General features: G+C 67.5%; 1 protein-coding gene across 1 annotated transcript; it reads left to right on the top strand.

Annotated features, from left to right (window-relative positions):
- GAREM2 (GRB2 associated regulator of MAPK1 subtype 2) lies at positions 1-15,318 on the top strand. Its single transcript, XM_068936658.1, has 6 exons — positions 1-112; positions 8,286-8,426; positions 10,376-10,506; positions 11,152-12,306; positions 13,738-13,880; positions 13,996-15,318. The coding sequence occupies exons 1-6, from the start codon at positions 1-3 to the stop codon at positions 14,828-14,830; spliced, it is 2,517 nt and encodes an 838-aa protein (XP_068792759.1). The 3' UTR covers positions 14,831-15,318.
- Positions 15,319-16,468: the final 1,150 nt, after the last annotated feature.

Raw genomic sequence — 16,468 nt, forward strand, 5'->3', positions numbered from 1 at the left:
ATGGAGAAGCTGGCGGCCGGGCTGGCCCGGCTGCGCTGGAGCCCCGCGGCGCTGCCCCTCGATGTGATCGTCAGCAAGTGCCGGCTGCCCACGCTGGTGTGCCTGGGCCAGGGTGAGCGGTGCAGGCCGGGGACGGCGGGGACCGACCGCCGAGGAGGGATGGAGCCGGGACGGGACGGGGACGGGACGGGGGGATGGAGAGGGGACGGGGTGGAGGGGCCCGGCAGGGATGGAGGGACGAGAAGGGATGGAGGGGACGAGAAGGGATGGAGGGACGAGAAGGGATGGAGGGATGGGAGTGGGGACGGGATGGAGGGACGAGAAGAGATGGAGGGGTGGGAGTGGGGACGGGATGGAGGGGACGAGAAGGGATGGAGGGACAAGAAGGGATGGAGGGATGGGAGTGGGGATGGGATGGAGGGGACGAGAAGGGATGGAGGGGTGGGAGTGGGGACGGGATGGAGGGGACGAGAAGGGATGGAGGGACAAGAAGGGATGGAGGGATGGGAGTGGGGATGGGATGGAGGGGACAAGAAGGGATGGAGGGGTGGGAGTGGGGACGGGATGGAGGGGACGAGAAGGGATGGAGGGACGAGAAGGGATGGAGGGGACGAGAAAGGATGGAGGGGTGGGAGTGGGGACGGGATGGAGGGATGAGAAGGGATGGAGGGATGGGAGTGGGGATGGGATGGAGGGGACGAGAAGAGATGGAGGGGTGGGAGTGGGGACGGGATGGAGGGGACGAGAAGGGATGGAGGGACGAGAAGGGATGGAGGGGACAAGAAGGGATGGAGGGGACGAGAAGGGATGGAGGGACGAGAAGGGATGGAGGGGACGAGAAAGCATGGAGGGGTGGGAGTGGGGACGGGATGGAGGGATGAGAAGGGATGGAGGGATGGGAGTGGGGATGGGATGGAGGGACAAGAAGGGATGGAGGGATGGGAGTGGGGATGGGATGGAGGGGACGAGAAGGGATGGAGGGGATGAGAAGGGATGGAGGGGACAAGAAGGGATGGAGGGGACGAGAAGGGATGGAGGGACGAGAAGGGATGGAGGGGACGAGAAAGGATGGAGGGGTGGGAGTGGGGACAGGATGGAGGGGACGAGAAGGGATGGAGGGGTGGGAGTGGGGATGGGATGGAGGGACAAGAAGGGATGGAGGGGTGGGAGTGGGGATGGGATGGAGGGACGAGAAGGGATGGAGGGGACGAGAAGGGATGGAGGGGTGGGAGTGGGGATGGGATGGAGGGGACCAGCAGGGATGGAGGGACAAGAAGGGATGGAGGGATGGGAGTGGGGATGGGATGGAGGGGACCAGCAGGGATGGAGGGGATGAGAAGGGGTGGAGGGATGGGAGTGGGGACAGGATGGAGGGGATGAGAAGGGATGGAGGGGACGGGAAGGGGTGGAGGGACAAGAAGGGATGGAAGGGACCAGCAGGGATGGAGGGATGGGAGTGGGGATGGGATGGAGGGGACTGGCAGGGATGGAGGGATGGGAGCAGGGATGGGATGGAGGAGACAAGAAGGGATGGAGAGATGGGAGTGGGGATGGGATGGAGGGGCCCGGCAGGGATGGAGGGGTAGGAGCAGTGATGGGATGGAGGGGACGGAGTGGGATGGAGTGGAACAAGGAGGGATGGGAACAGGGAAGGGAGGGAGGGATGGGAACAGAGACGAGATGGAGAGGACGGGCAGGGCTGGAGGGATGGGAGTGGGGACAGGCCGAGGGGGACGGGCAAGGATGGAGGGATGGGCGCAGGGAGGGGATGGAGTGGGATGGAGGGGACGAGGAGGGATGGGAACAGGGAAGAGATGGAGGGGACGGGAAGGGATGGAGGGATGGGAGTGAGGATGGGATGGAGGGGACAGGGAGAGTTGGAGGGGACAGGGTGCGATGGAGGGATGGAGCGGGGATGGGATGGAGGGATGGGAGCAGGGACGGGCTGGAAGGGACCAGCACTGGGGGCTGCGAGCAGGGAAGGCAGTGGAGGAGCCGTGGTGGGATGGAGGGATGGGAGTAGCGAAGGGCTGGAGGGGAGGGGAGGGATGGGGTGGTGCGAGTGGGGAAGGGATGGAGGGGATGGGGAGCGATGGCGGGATGGGAGTGGGGAAGGCAGTGGAGGAGCCGGCATGGGATGAAGGGATGGGACCAGGGAAGGGATGCCGGGGACAGAGCGCAACAGAGGGGTGGGAGTAGCGAAGGGACAGGGAGCGCAGGAGGGAGGGGAGTGGTGAGGGGGCGGAGGGGAGGGGTGGAAGGGCAGGGCTGGCATGGAGGGGTACGGGGAGGGTTGCAGGATGGGAGGCTGGAGGGCCTAGGGAGGGATGGAGGCTGGAGGGATGGGGAGGAGAGGAGATGATGGGGTGGTGAGATGAAGGCTGGAGGGATGAGGAGGAGAGAGGGACGGAGGCTGGAGGGAAGGATGGAGGGATGGAGGCTGGAGGGATGGGGAGGAGAGGGGGTGATGGGGGGTGAAATGAAGGCTGGAGGGATGGAGGCTGGAGGGAAGGATGGAGGCTGGAGGGAGGGATGGAGGGATGGAGGCTGGAAGGAGGGATGGAGGCTGGAGGGAGGGATGGAGGGATGGAGGCTGGAGGGATGGGGAGGAGAGGGGGTGATGGGGGGTGAAATGAAAGCTGGAGGGATGGAGGCTGGAGGGAGGGAGGCTGGAGGGAGGGATGGAGGGATGGAGGCTGGAGGGAAGGATGGAGGCTGGAGGGATGGGGAGGAGAGAGGGACGGAGGCTGGAGGGAAGGATGGAGGGAGGAATGGAGGGATGGAGGGAGGGATGGAGGGATGGAGGGACGAATGGAGGGATGGAGGGAGGGATGGAGGGATGGAGGCTGGAGGGAAGGATGGAGGCTGGAGGGAGGGATGGAGGGATGGAGGCTGGAGGGATGGAGGCTGGAGGGAAGGATGGAGGCTGGAGGGAGGGATGGAGGGATGGAGGCTGGAGGGAAGGATGGAGGCTGGAGGGAGGGATGGAGGGATGGAGGCTGGAGGGAGGGATGGAGGGATGGAGGCTGGAGGGAAGGATGGAGGCTGGAGGGAGGGATGGAGGCTGGAGGGAAGGATGGAGGGATGGAGGCTGGAGGGAAGGATGGAGGCTGGAGGGAGGGATGGAGGCTGGAGGGAGGGATGGAAGGATGGAGGCTGGAGGGAAGGATGGAGGCTGGAGGGAGGGATGGAGGGATGGAGGGATGGAGGCTGGAGGGAAGGATGGAGGCTGGAGGGAGGGATGGAGGGATGGAGGCTGGAGGGAAGGATGGAGGCTGGAGGGAGGGATGGAGGGATGGAGGCTGGAGGGATGGAGGCTGGAGGGAGGGATGGAGGGATGGAGGCTGGAGGGATGGAGGCTGGAGGGAAGGATGGAGGGAGGGATGGAGGGATGGAGGCTGGAGGGAGGGCTGGAGGGATGGGGAGGAGGGAGGGCTGAAGGACCAGGGGAGACGGGGCAGGGCCGCGTGTCCCGTGCAAGGAGCTGGCGCCAAGTTTTGGCCCTTCTCCCCGGAGGCGGTCGGGGCGCGGAGGCTTGGTGGGGGCCGGCAGCGCGGGCAGGACGGCGGCCGCGGCCTCCCGCTTTCCCCGCGCCGCCGCGGCTCGGCCCGCCGCGCACAATGCCGTCCGTTCAGGACGTCGCTCGGCCCCTTGCCGCCTGACCGCGCAATTAGGTTGCCTCCGGCGGATCCGGGCGCGCTTAACGCCCAGGCCGAACGTCACGCTGCCGCTAAACGTGGCGGCCGGACTCGGTGCTGCAAGGGGCGCTGGGGGCAGCGCCCGGCGCCGTGCTGGGTCGGCGGCTCCCAGAGCTCGGACGCGAGCAGCAGCTGCACCGCGGCTGGGGGGGGGCAAGGGCAGGGCAGGGGGGGGTTGGGAGCGGGTGCTTCACTCTCCCTGGAGCAGGGTGCAATGCTGTCCCCAGAGCAGGGTGCATCGCTCTCCCCGGAGCAGGGTGCATCCCCTCCCCGGAGCAGGGTGCATCCCCTCCCCGGAGCAGGGTGCATCGCTCTCCCCGGAGCAGGGTGCATCGCTCTCCCCAGAGCAGGGTGCATCCCCTCCCCGGAGCAGGGTGCATCCCCTCCCCGGAGCAGGGTGCATCGCTCTCCCCAGAGCAGGGTGCATCCCCTCCCCGGAGCAGGGTGCATCGCTCTCCCCGGAGCAGGGTGCATCCCCTCCCCGGAGCAGGGTGCATCGCTCTCCCTGGAGCAGGGTGCATCCCCTCCCTGGAGCAGGGTGCATCGCTCTCCCCAGAGCAGGGTGCATCGCTCTCCCCGGAGCAGGGTGCATCCCCTCCCCGGAGCAGGGTGCATCCCCTCCTTGGAGCAGGGTGCATCCCCTCCCCAGAGCAGGGTGCATCGCTCTCCCCGGAGCAGGGTGCATCCCCTCCCCGGAGCAGGGTGCATCCCCTCCCCGGAGCAGGGTGCATCGCTCTCCCCGGAGCAGGGTGCATCCCCTCCCCAGAGCAGGGTGCATCCCTTCCCCGGAGCAGGGTGCATCGCTCTCCCCGGAGCAGGGTGCATCCCCTCCCCGGAGCAGGGTGCATCCCCTCCCTGGAGCAGGGTGCATCCCCTCCCCGGAGCAGGGTGCATCCCCTCCCCGGAGCAGGGTGCATCGCTCTCCCCGGAGCAGGGTGCATCCCCTCCCCGGAGCAGGGTGCATCCCCTCCCCGGAGCAGGGTGCATCGCTCTCCCCGGAGCAGGGTGCATCCCCTCCCCGGAGCAGGGTGCATCGCTCTCCCCGGAGCAGGGTGCATCCCCTCCCCGGAGCAGGGTGCATCGCTCTCCCTGGAGCAGGGTGCATCGCTCTCCCCAGAGCAGGGTGCATCGCTCTCCCCGGAGCAGGGTGCATCGCTCTCCCTGGAGCAGGGTGCATCCCCTCCCCAGAGCAGGGTGCATCGCTCTCCCCGGAGCAGGGTGCATCCCCTCCCTGGAGCAGGGTGCATCGCTCTCCCCAGAGCAGGGTGCATCCCCTCCCCAGAGCAGGGTGCATCCCCTCCCCAGAGCAGGGTGCATCGCTCTCCCCGGAGCAGGGTGCATCGCTCTCCCCGGAGCAGGGTGCATCGCTCTCCCTGGAGCAGGGTGCATCCCCTCCCCGGAGCAGGGTGCATCCCCTCCCCAGAGCAGGATGCATCCCCTCCCCGGAGCAGGGTGCATCACTTTCCCCGGAGCAGGGTGCATCGCTCTCCCCGGAGCAGGGTGCATCCCCTCCCCGGAGCAGGGTGCATCGCTCTCCCCGGAGAAGGGTGCATCCCCTCCCCGGAGCAGGGTGCATCCCCTCCCCAGAGCAGGGTGCATCCCCTCCCCGGAGCAGGGTGCATCGCTCTCCCCGGAGCAGGGTGCATCCCCTCCCCAGAGCAGGGTGCATCGCTCTCCCCGGAGCAGGGTGCATCCCCTCCCCGGAGCAGGGTGCATCGCTCTCCCCAGAGCAGGGTGCATCGCTCTCCCCGGAGCAGGGTGCATCCCCTCCCCGGAGCAGGGTGCATCCCCTCCCCAGAGCAGGGTGCATCGCTCTCCCCGGAGCAGGGTGCATCCCCTCCCCGGAGCAGGGTGCATCCCCTCCCCAGAGCAGGGTGCATCGCTCTCCCCGGAGCAGGGTGCATCCCCTCCCCGGAGCAGGGTGCATCGCTCTCCCCGGAGCAGGGTGCATCCCCTCCCCGGAGCAGGGTGCATCGCTCTCCCTGGAGCAGGGTGTATCCCCTCCCCGGAGCAGGGTGCATCGCTCTCCCCGGAGCAGGGTGCATCCCCTCCTTGGAGCAGGGTGCATCGCTCTCCCCGGAGCAGGGTGCATCGCTCTCCCTGGAGCAGGGTGCATCCCCTCCCCAGAGCAGGATGCATCCCCTCCCTGGAGCAGGGTGCATCGCTCTCCCCGGAGCAGGGTGCATCCCCTCCCCAGAGCAGGGTGCATCCCCTCCCCGGAGCAGGGTGCATCGCTCTCCCCGGAGCAGGGTGCATCGCTCTCCCCGGAGCAGGGTGCTTCGCTCTCCCCGGAGCAGGGTGCATCCCCTCCCCAGAGCAGGGTGCATCCCCTCCCCAGAGCAGGGTGCATCCCCTCCCCGGAGCAGGGTGCATCGCTCTCCCCGGAGCAGGGTGCATCCCCTCCCCAGAGCAGGGTGCATCCCCTCCCCAGAGCAGGGTGCATCGCTCTCCCCGGAGCAGGGTGCATCGCTCTCCCCGGAGCAGGGTGCATCGCTCTCCCCGGAGCAGGGTGCATCCCCTCCCCAGAGCAGGGTGCATCCCCTCCCCAGAGCAGGGTGCATCCCCTCCCCGGAGCAGGGTGCATCGCTCTCCCCGGAGCAGGGTGCATCCCCTCCTTGGAGCAGGGTGCATCCCCTCCCCGGAGCAGGGTGCATCGCTCTCCCCGGAGCAGGGTGCATCGCTCTCCCCGGAGCAGGGTGCATCCCCTCCCCGGAGCAGGGTGCATCCCCTCCCCGGAGCAGGGTGCATCGCTCTCCCCGGAGCAGGGTGCATCCCCTCCCCAGAGCAGGGTGCATCGCTCTCCCCAGAGCAGGGTGCATCCCCTCCCCGGAGCAGGGTGCATCCCCTCCCCAGAGCAGGGTGCATCGCTCTCCCCGGAGCAGGGTGCATCCCCTCCCCGGAGCAGGGTGCATCCCCTCCCCGGAGCAGGGTGCATCGCTCTCCCCGGAGCAGGGTGCATCCCCTCCCCAGAGCAGGGTGCATCCCCTCCCCGGAGCAGGGTGCATCGCTCTCCCCGGAGCAGGGTGCATCCCCTCCCCGGAGCAGGGTGCATCCCCTCCCTGGAGCAGGGTGCATCCCCTCCCCGGAGCAGGGTGCATCCCCTCCCCGGAGCAGGGTGCATCGCTCTCCCTGGAGCAGGGTGCATCCCCTCCCCGGAGCAGGGTGCATCCCCTCCCCGGAGCAGGGTGCATCGCTCTCCCCGGAGCAGGGTGCATCCCCTCCCCGGAGCAGGGTGCATCGCTCTCCCCGGAGCAGGGTGCATCCCCTCCCCGGAGCAGGGTGCATCGCTCTCCCTGGAGCAGGGTGCATCGCTCTCCCCGGAGCAGGGTGCATCGCTCTCCCCGGAGCAGGGTGCATCCCCTCCCCGGAGCAGGGTGCATCGCTCTCCCCAGAGCAGGGTGCATCGCTCTCCCCGGAGCAGGGTGCATCGCTCTCCCTGGAGCAGGGTGCATCCCCTCCCCAGAGCAGGGTGCATCGCTCTCCCCGGAGCAGGGTGCATCCCCTCCCTGGAGCAGGGTGCATCGCTCTCCCCAGAGCAGGGTGCATCCCCTCCCCAGAGCAGGGTGCATCCCCTCCCCAGAGCAGGGTGCATCGCTCTCCCCGGAGCAGGGTGCATCGCTCTCCCTGGAGCAGGGTGCATCCCCTCCCCGGAGCAGGGTGCATCCCCTCCCCAGAGCAGGGTGCATCCCCTCCCCGGAGCAGGGTGCATCCCCTCCCCAGAGCAGGGTGCATCGCTCTCCCCGGAGCAGGGTGCATCCCCTCCCCGGAGCAGGGTGCATCGCTCTCCCCGGAGCAGGGTGCATCCCCTCCCCAGAGCAGGGTGCATCGCTCTCCCCGGAGCAGGGTGCATCCCCTCCTTGGAGCAGGGTGCATCGCTCTCCCCGGAGCAGGGTGCATCCCCTCCCCGGAGCAGGGTGCATCGCTCTCCCCAGAGCAGGGTGCATCGCTCTCCCCGGAGCAGGGTGCATCGCTCTCCCCGGAGCAGGGTGCATCCCCTCCTTGGAGCAGGGTGCATCGCTCTCCCCGGAGCAGGGTGCATCGCTCTCCCCGGAGCAGGGTGCATCCCCTCCCCAGAGCAGGGTGCATCCCCTCCCCGGAGCAGGGTGCATCCCCTCCCCGGAGCAGGGTGCTTCGCTCTCCGCAGAGCAGGGCTGGGGGAGCCGCGTGCTGCAGCCGGGAGCAGAGGCCGGGAGCTGCGCCGGCGCTGCTCGGCCGAGGGCTCGCTACCCCGGCAGCCATCTCTCTCTCCCCCCCACGAAGGCTGGCAGTCCCGGCTCCGCGTCAATAAACTCCTTGTTGGCGGCCGCTGCTTCAGCAGCTTTTTCAAGGAGGACAAAGAAATTGTTTCCAGGGGCAACTGGAGGCTCTTGGCAGCAGGCACCTGCTCGGCCCGGCCGGGAGCCCGCCGCCCGCCCCGGCCCCTTCCCGCCGCCGCGGGCTCAGACGAGGGCCAAGGCCCCTGGCGGGACAGGGGGGGGGGACCTTGCGGAGGCTGTTTCCCCTTGCCCCCCTACTCCGGGTAAGGTCGGGTGGCATGAGGAGGGGGGCTTCTGGCCGCCCTCACCAGCCCGACCCCCCCCCCGGCAGGCGAGGACGTGGAGGGGGTGAGCGCCCAGGACGTGCTGCTGATCCACTCGTGCCGCCAGTGGACCACGGTGACGGCTCACAGCCTGGAGGAAGGCCACTACGTCATCGGGCCCAAGATCGACATCCCCTTGCAGTACCCAGGTGTGGGGCCAGGGGGGCCCAGGCGTCCGGGTGGGGGATGGAGGGTGCCGGGGACCGCTCGGGACCCCCCCACCCACCACCACCGGCATCACCCCGGGGCGCGAGAGCCCCGCGGCCGCCCCGGCAGCGGCCTTAATGACGGCGCTAAGTGCTCGCCGTAGCCCTAATGAGTCCTGCTAATAAATAAGTCATGGGAGATGGAGCAGGGGAGGGTTAATCAGCCGGGGAGGGGGCCGGGGGGGTGTTAACTTGCTTTACTGGGCTCGTTCCTGCCCGGCGGTGGGCCGGGGGCGAGGGGCTGCCCACAGCCCGGCGGCTGCCCACGGCCCTGGCACTGCCCGGCCTGGGCAGCCGGCTTCCTCCTGCTCCTCTTCTTCCTCCTCCTCCTGCTCCTCTTCCTCCACCTGATCCTCCTCCTGCTGCTCCTCTTCCTCTTTCTGCTCCTCTTCCTCCTCGTCCTCCTCCTCTTCCTCATCCTGATCCTCCTCCTCCTGCTCCTTGTCCTCCTGCTCCTGCTCCTCTTCCTCATCCTGCTCCTCCTCCTCCTGCTCCCCTTCCTCCTCCTGCTCCTTGTCCTCCTTCCTCCTCCTGCTCCTCTTCCTCATTCTGATCCTCCTCCTCCTGCTCCTTGTCCTCCTCCTCCTGCTCCTCTTCCTCATCCTGATCCTCCTCCTCCTGCTCCTCTTCCTCCTTGTCCGGCTCCTCTTCCGCCTCCTCCTGCTCCTCTTCCTCCTCCTGCTCCTCTTCCTCCTCCTCCTGCTCCTCTTCCGCCTCGTCCTGCTCCTCTTCCTCCTCCTTCTCCTCCTTGTCCTCCTTCTGCCCCTGTTCCTCCTCCTCCTGCTCCTCTTCCTCATCCTGCTCCTTGTCCTCTTCCTGCACCTCTTCCTCCTCCTCCTCCTTCTCCTCCTCCTGCTCCTTGTCCTTGTCCTGCACCTCTTCCTCCTCCTGCCCCTCTTCCTCCTCCTGCTCCTTCTCCTGCTCCTCCTCCTCTTCCTCCTCCTGCTTCTCTTCCTCGTCCTGCTTCTCTTCCTCCTCCTGCTCCTCTTCCTCCTCCTGCTCCTCTTCCTCCTCCTCCTGCCCCTCTTCCTCCTCCTGCTCCTCCTGCTCCTGCTCCTCCTCCTCCTGCTCCTCTTCCTCCTCGTCCTCCTGCTCGGCGCCCGCTTGCGTCCCAGTAACAGAAGCAGAAACGGGGCTGGAAAGCGGCATCCTCGCGCTGGCGGCCAGGACGCACCATGCCCCCTGTCCCCCCCCCCCACCGCGTCCTGCCTCCCCGCTCAGTGGAGCAGCGGCCCGCGGTGGCCCTGGATGTCCTGGCATGGGGACAGTGCTGCTCCCCCCCCCCCGCCCCCCAAACCACCACCACCCCCTTTCCCCGGCACAGCCAGATTAGTATGCCGGTCAGGAAACGCTCCCACCGAGCCTGATGCTCATGAAAGCCGGATTTCGCCGCCAGGCTGAGCCGCCTGCTCCGCCGCGGCCCCCGTTAGCAGGCAGACCGGGCGCAGCCGACCCCTCCGCCTTCGGTGCACAGCGCCGTGGCAGCGCTGAGCCCCCACCCCGCCGGCCGGGTCACTGCTCGCTTTCACCCTGGGGGGGGGGGGTCTTTGCCTGCCACCACGCTTTGCTGCACCCGGCCTGAACACCTCGTTTCTGCCCTTTTTTGGGGGTGGGGGTGGGGGAAAACACCGTGCATGGCCGCGGGGGGGGGGGTCTCGCCGGGTCCGGGGCAGCTCTGCTGGGCGCACGGCCGGGTGCAAATACTGCTAGTTCTGGCGTGTCCCGGTGCACTTTTTTTCCCCAGAGTAATTTTCCGACTCGGGCTTTGTGCCCCGGCGGCAGCGCTGCTGCTCGAGCCCGCGGGCAGCTTTGCAGCCTGCCAAGCCCGCGGGGCCGACGTCCTCGCCGCCGGGCTCCTCTCACCGCCGCGGGGCTGGGTGTCTCTCTTGCAGGCAAGTTCAAGCTGCTGGATCAGGACCGGGACATCCGTGAGCCCGTGCAGTATTTCAATAGCGTGGAGGAGGTGGCCAGTATCTTCCCAGACCGTGTCTTCGTCATGGAGGCCATCACCTTCAGCGTGAAGGTTGGTGTGGGGACAGCAGCAGGCATCAGGGGATGGTGGTGGGACATCAGGGAATGGCAGAGGGACATTTAGGGCATAGTGGTGAGGCAGCAGCGGATGGTGGTGGGACATCAGGGGATGGTGGTGAGGCAGCAGCGGATGGTGGTGGGACATCAGGGGATGGTGGTGAGGCAGCAGCGGATGGTGGTGGGACATCAGGGGGTGGTGGTGAGGCAGCAGAGGATGGTGGTGGGACATCAGGGGATGGTGGTGAGGCAGCAGAGGATGGTGGTGGGACATCAGGGGATGGTGGTGAGGCAGCAGAGGATGGTGGTGGGACATCAGGGGATGGTGGTGAGGCAGCAGAGGATGGTGGTGGGACATCAGGGGATGGTGGTGAGGCAGCAGAGGATGGTGGTGGGACATCAGGGGATGGTGGTGAGGCAGCAGCGGATGGTGGTGGGACATCAGGGGATGGTGGTGAGGCAGCAGAGGATGGTGGTGGGACATCAGGGGATGGAGATGGGATAGCAGCGGGTGGTGGTGAGACAGCAGAGGACATGGGGGGATGCTGACGAGACATGAGGGGTGGCAGGTCCCGGGGCTGCCACGTGGCACTGGCCCCATGCCGGGTGCCCCGCTCAGCTGTTGGCCGTTCTGGGGCAGGTGGTGTCGGGGGAGTTCAGCGAGGACAGCGAGGTGTACAACTTCACGCTGCACGCGGGGGACGAGCTGACGCTGATGGGCCAAGCGGAAATCCTCTGCGCCAAGACGGTGAAGGAGAAGTCGCGCTTCAACACCATCCTGCGGAAGCTGGGCAAGGCGGCGCCGGTGGCCGGGGGCAAGCAGGTGAAGGGCAAGATGCCCTGCCTGATCTGCATGAACCACCGCACCAACGAGAGCCTCAGCCTACCCTTCCAGTGCAAGGGGCGCTTCAGCACCCGCAGCCCGCTGGAGCTGCGCCTCCAGGAGGGCGAGCACACCATCCGCAGCATCATCGAGAAGGTGCGGCTGCCCGTCAACGTGGCCGTGCCCAGCCGCCCCGCGCGCAACCCCTACGACCTGCACGCCATCCGCGAGGGCCACTGCTACAAGCTGGTCAGCATCATCTCCAAGACGGTGGTGCTGTGCTGCATCCTGCGCAAGGACGAGCTGGTGCCCTTCCACTTCCTGCTGCTCACCGACATGCCCCGCTTCCAGCTGCCCGAGGGGCTGCTCTGCGGGGACCCCCAGCTGGAGAAGCTGCTGCGGGACAGCGCCGCGTACTGCCACGAGCGCTTCAACCCCGACGAGTACTCCAAGGCCGTGCGGGAGGCCAAGCCTGACTTCTCGGAGGAGTGCGCCAGCCCCCGGCGCATCCGGCTCTGCCTGCAGGGCTACGGCCGGGACGAGCTCAGCCAGCCCTTGCAGCGCCTCTCACTCTGCGTCTACCGTGGGGCGCTGGCCCATGCGCCCGAGGACACGGCCGCCCGGTGCCAGGACCCGCTGGGTGCAAGTGGGAGCACCCAGCACGAGCACTCGGCGCTGCCCGATTTCTCCGACCCCGACAGAGAGTACATGACGCCCGACTGGGCCGAGCCCGAGTTCAGGACTCAGGAGCAGCTGGAGATCCCCTACGAGGAGCTTTGGAGCAACCAGAGCCTGGAGAGCTTCTCGGAGCCCAGCAGCAACCCGCTGGGGCTGGGCTGCACCAACAAGGGGCGGCAGGACCTCATCTCCTTCAGGGCCGTGTCCCCACTGGGCTCCCCGCACCGCCCTGGCGCCCCCAGGGATGACCCTCTCGGGGACACCCCACCCCCTGTGCCACCCAAATCGGAGGCGGTAAGAGCTGGGCGCCCACCACGGCCTTGTCCCTGGGGCCTGGGAAATGAGGCCTCCCCAGGGTCCTGCCTACCTTGGTCGGCCCTGGCCAGAGTAGGCGTATCGCTGGAGCTGGGCAGCAAGGCTCGGCATGGGCCCCGTGGGCAACCCTATGCTGTGGGCAGGGGACATCTGAACCTGAGAAAAAACTTCTTCACTGTGAGGGTGACAGAGCATTGGAACAGGTTGCCCAGAGGGGTGGTGGAGTCTCCTTCGCTGGAGATATTCAAAACCCGTCTGGATGTGATCCTGGGCAATATGCTCTAGGTGACCCTGCTTGAGCAGGGAGGTTGGACTAGATGATCTCCAGAGGTCCCTTCCAACCTAAACGATTCTGTGATTCTGTGATTCTGTGACATGCACCCTAGGGGCTCACCGTGAGCCTCCTGGCCCCATGGCATGGCCAACCAGATACCTCTGTGGGTTGGTGGGGCTGGCAGCTGGTCCGTCGTGGTGGCCACAAGGCAGTCCTTCACCTGGGCCCCCACTTGCTCTTGTTGGGTGCTGATGTGTCTCATGTGCCCAGCGTGGGCTGTGCCGGGAGCCCTGGAGTCAGTTCCCCCTGCTGAGGGGCAGCTCCTTGTGCCAGAGGGTGCCCGGCTGATGGGACGGGGAGGTCATGCTTGCTAGCTGCTGCGCTGGGGCTAGCCTGGGCTCTGGTCCCCAAGGGACCCCAGGGTGCGTGCCTTCAGGCTTCCCTGCACCATCGGGTGCCCAGTGCCTCTGGGACCTCCCCACTCCCCCCCCCACCCTGGCACCTTTGGGTACCCGAATCCCCCAGGCTGCCCTGCACCGTGGGGTACCCAAAGCCTCCAGGTCGTCCTTGGCCACTAGGTACCTGAAGCCCCCAGGTTGCCCAGCACCGTGGGGTACCCAAAGCCTCCAGGTCCTCCTTGGCCACTGGGTCCCCAAATCTCCCCAGCTGCTCTGCACCGTGGAGCACCCAGAGCCTCCAGGTCCTCCTTGACCACTAGGTCCCCAAATCTCATGGGCTGCCCTGCACCGTGGGGCACCCAAAGCCTCCAAGTCCTCCTTGGCCACTGGGCACCTGAATCCCCCAGGCTGCCCTGCACCATGGGGCACCCAAGGTCTCCAGCTCCTCCTTGGCCATTGGGCACCTGAATCCCCCAGGCTGCCCTGCACCGTGGGGTACCCAAGGTCTCCAGCTCCTCCTTGGCCACTAGGTCCCCAAATCTCCCAGGTTGCCCTGCACCGTGGGGCTCCCAGAGCCTCAGGGCGCGATAGGGGCTGGCTGGACAAGTGGGGACCGGTGGGACCGAGCCCCCCCTCCACGGCCTCCTCTCCAAAGCGTGGGGCACCGGAGGAGAGGGGGATTATGTGTGTGTGTATGGGGAGGGACACCCCGATGCCTGACCGGCGCCCGCTCCCCAGGTGAAGGAGGAGTGCCGGCTGCTGCACGCGCCGCCCGTGCCGCCCCGGGGCAGCCGCCCGCCGCCCGCCACCTTCGCCCGCCTCCCGCCGGCACCGTCGCCCAGCCCCAGCCTCTCCTACTACTCCGCCGGCCTCCACGACGGGTGAGTGGCTCCAGAGGAGGAGGTTGGGGGGGGGGGTCCCCAACCCCTCCGGTGCGGTGGTGGTGGCAGGGGGTGGGGGACATATCCGGCCTGATGCCACCATCACCTCCGGCAGGTCCGGCCCGCGGAGCGGCAGCTGCTCGCCCTCGCCCGACGCCTACTCGCTCTACTGCTACCCCTGCGCTTGGGGCGACTGCAAAGCCGGGGACCCCCCCGGGCGGCCGCTGCCCGCCGCCACCGCCTCCTGGTCCGAGCCGCTGGGGGCCGAGCCGTCGCTCAAGCCTTGCCGTAGCTGCCCCCGCCTCAAGCCCCCCCAGGGCCAGAAGCGCTTCGCCCCTTTCGGGGCGCTCAACCCCTTCGCCGGTCCGGCCTCCTCCACCGAGTGGTTGGAGAGCCTAGAGTGGCCCAAGGTGCCACCACCACCACCACCACCACCAGCAGCAGCGGTGGTGGCTCCCTCCTGCTCCTCTTCGCCGGAGCTCTTGGCCCCCTCGGAGGGTCCGGAGCAGCCGACGCGGCCGCCCAAAGGCTTCGAGGGCGACAACATCGTCATCCGCGGCGCGGCGCCGCTCTCGCCCGCCATCCTGCGCGGGGCCGAGGGCGGCGTCACCCGCCTCTACCTGGCGCAGGGCGTCATCGAGGTGCCCCCGGCGGCGGCGGCGAGGGGCGAAGCGGGGGTCCCGCCACCGGCCGCCCCCCGGCCCAGCGGCGACGGCTCGCCTTGGCTGCCGCCCGCCGACCTCTCGGCCCTCTCGCTGGAGGAGGTGTCCAAGTGCCTGCGCTTCATCGGCCTCTCCGAGGACGTCGTCAGCTTCTTCGCCCGCGAGCGCATCGACGGCAGCATCTTCGTGCAGCTCAGCGAGGAGATCCTGGCCGACGACTTCCGCCTCACCAAGCTCCAGGTGAAGAAAATCATGCAGTTCATCAAGGGCTGGAGACCCAAGATCTAGCCGGACGCCTGGGTCCCCCCCGCCCACGCCGGCTCTGCTGGCGAACTCGGTGCACCTCCCGGGCCGTTTGCCCCACGGCCGCGGCCTTGCCACCGGTCCTGCCTGGCCACCCTGGACCAGGAGCATCCACCGTGCCTCAAAGCCGAGCCAAGGAGGCTTCTTGGCCAGGGCTCCCACGGAGCAGCGATAAGTCACGGCTCCCTTGTCCCCTCCCCGTCCCTTGGACTGAAATCTCCCCCTGCCCCACTCCGGGGTGCCCAGTGCCACCGGGCTGTCCCCTGCAGGGTCTTCTCCTCCTTCTCCTTCCTTGTGCCCCGTGGTCACTCGCCCCGTCCTCCCGGGGAGCTCGTCCCCACCCCAGCCCCTTTTCTGTTTTAACACTGGACGGTAATTTTGGCCCCAAAGGGCTGGAAAATATTGAAGTTTGCTTTGACTGGTTTAACTTAATCCTTGTGGATTAGCGTAATAAAACGTACGGGAGAAAACGAGCCACTGGAGAGGCCCCTTCCTTGGGGAGGCAGGGCGGAAAGGGGCCCTTGGGGAAGGTGGCTCGGGGCGCTGCTCGCCCCCATCCCAGTGCCCTGCACACCTTTGGCCACCCCACCTGGAGCGGGCGCGTGGAGGTGCCCCCTCCCCGGCACGTGGCCTGGGCCCTGCCCCGTGGCATCACCCCGGGAGCAGGTCGGTGCCCTTTCAAGGCCGGCCTCAGCCCTCGCGAAGCACCATCGTCCCCAAACCTCCCCGAAACAACACGCTGCAACCTCCAAGAGCTGGAGCAGCCCAGAGCCTTCACACCACCCACAGCTGCGGCTCGAATCCCTGAGTGGCCCTGGGCATGGTGGGGATCACCAAACCCGGTGGGGCCAGGCAGGAGAGGAAGGACCTCAGGGCAGCCCCCCCGAGGAGGGCCTGAGCCCCGAAGGCTCGGCCCCACGGCAGCACTGTTCCCAGGGAAGGGGCACCCGGGCAGGGACAAGGCTCCCGGGGATGCTGCTTCTCCTCTGGGGATAGGGCTGAATGTTGTTTTCCAGCTCTGCAAGCAGCCGGATGCCTCCCACGGCTTTACAGAGGACAGCAGAGGCAGGACGAGATTATGCGTCAGCCTGTTTTTATAGCGGTAACTTTGAGAAATGAGCGCAAACAGCACTTGAAAAGAGCAGCAGTGCCCAGGTCCTGGCCTGAGGTAAGACAGCCCTGCTCGGGCTACGGAGAAAGGCTGGAGCCCAGACAAGGCAGAGCTGTGGCCCCCCAGCACCGCAGTCGGCCCAGGAAGTGGAGGCCAGGCCAGCTCTGAAATTAGTGACAGGTGCACAGAGATTTAAAGCCTTTTAGTTTAAATTGAGCTCTCCCCAAGGGGGACCCTTCTGGCCTTTGGCTGCTTGATTTGCAATTACAGGAGGGTCCATCTGCCAGGATAACCCTGGCGGCAGTGCTCAGGGCCAGACAAAAGAGCTGGAGGCTCCTCGCAAGCATTGATTGATGGCGGAGGTGACAGAACAGGTCTTTGTTCTGCGCTGCTACCCTCCCCTGCCTTTCCCCACCCTCTGGCAACCGCCGACTGCCTCTTTGTCGGTCTCACAGCTCAGCACACTGCTGGCCAGCGTGGGCGGCCCCTAACACATCAAGAGGACCCCAGAG

Source organism: Struthio camelus, chromosome 3 (assembly GCF_040807025.1).
Source record: "Struthio camelus isolate bStrCam1 chromosome 3, bStrCam1.hap1, whole genome shotgun sequence".
In the NCBI taxonomy this organism is placed as follows: domain Eukaryota; kingdom Metazoa; phylum Chordata; class Aves; order Struthioniformes; family Struthionidae; genus Struthio; species Struthio camelus.

Coding starts and splice junctions, on each gene's coding strand:
- GAREM2 (XM_068936658.1), top strand. CDS start 1: ATGGAGAAGCTGGCGGCCGGGCTGGCCCGGCTGCGCTGGAGCCCCGCG. Junction 113..8,285: donor GCTGGTGTGCCTGGGCCAGG/GTGAGCGGTGCA, acceptor CCCCCCCGGCAG/GCGAGGACGTGGAGGGGGTG. Junction 8,427..10,375: donor CATCCCCTTGCAGTACCCAG/GTGTGGGGCCAG, acceptor TCTCTCTTGCAG/GCAAGTTCAAGCTGCTGGAT.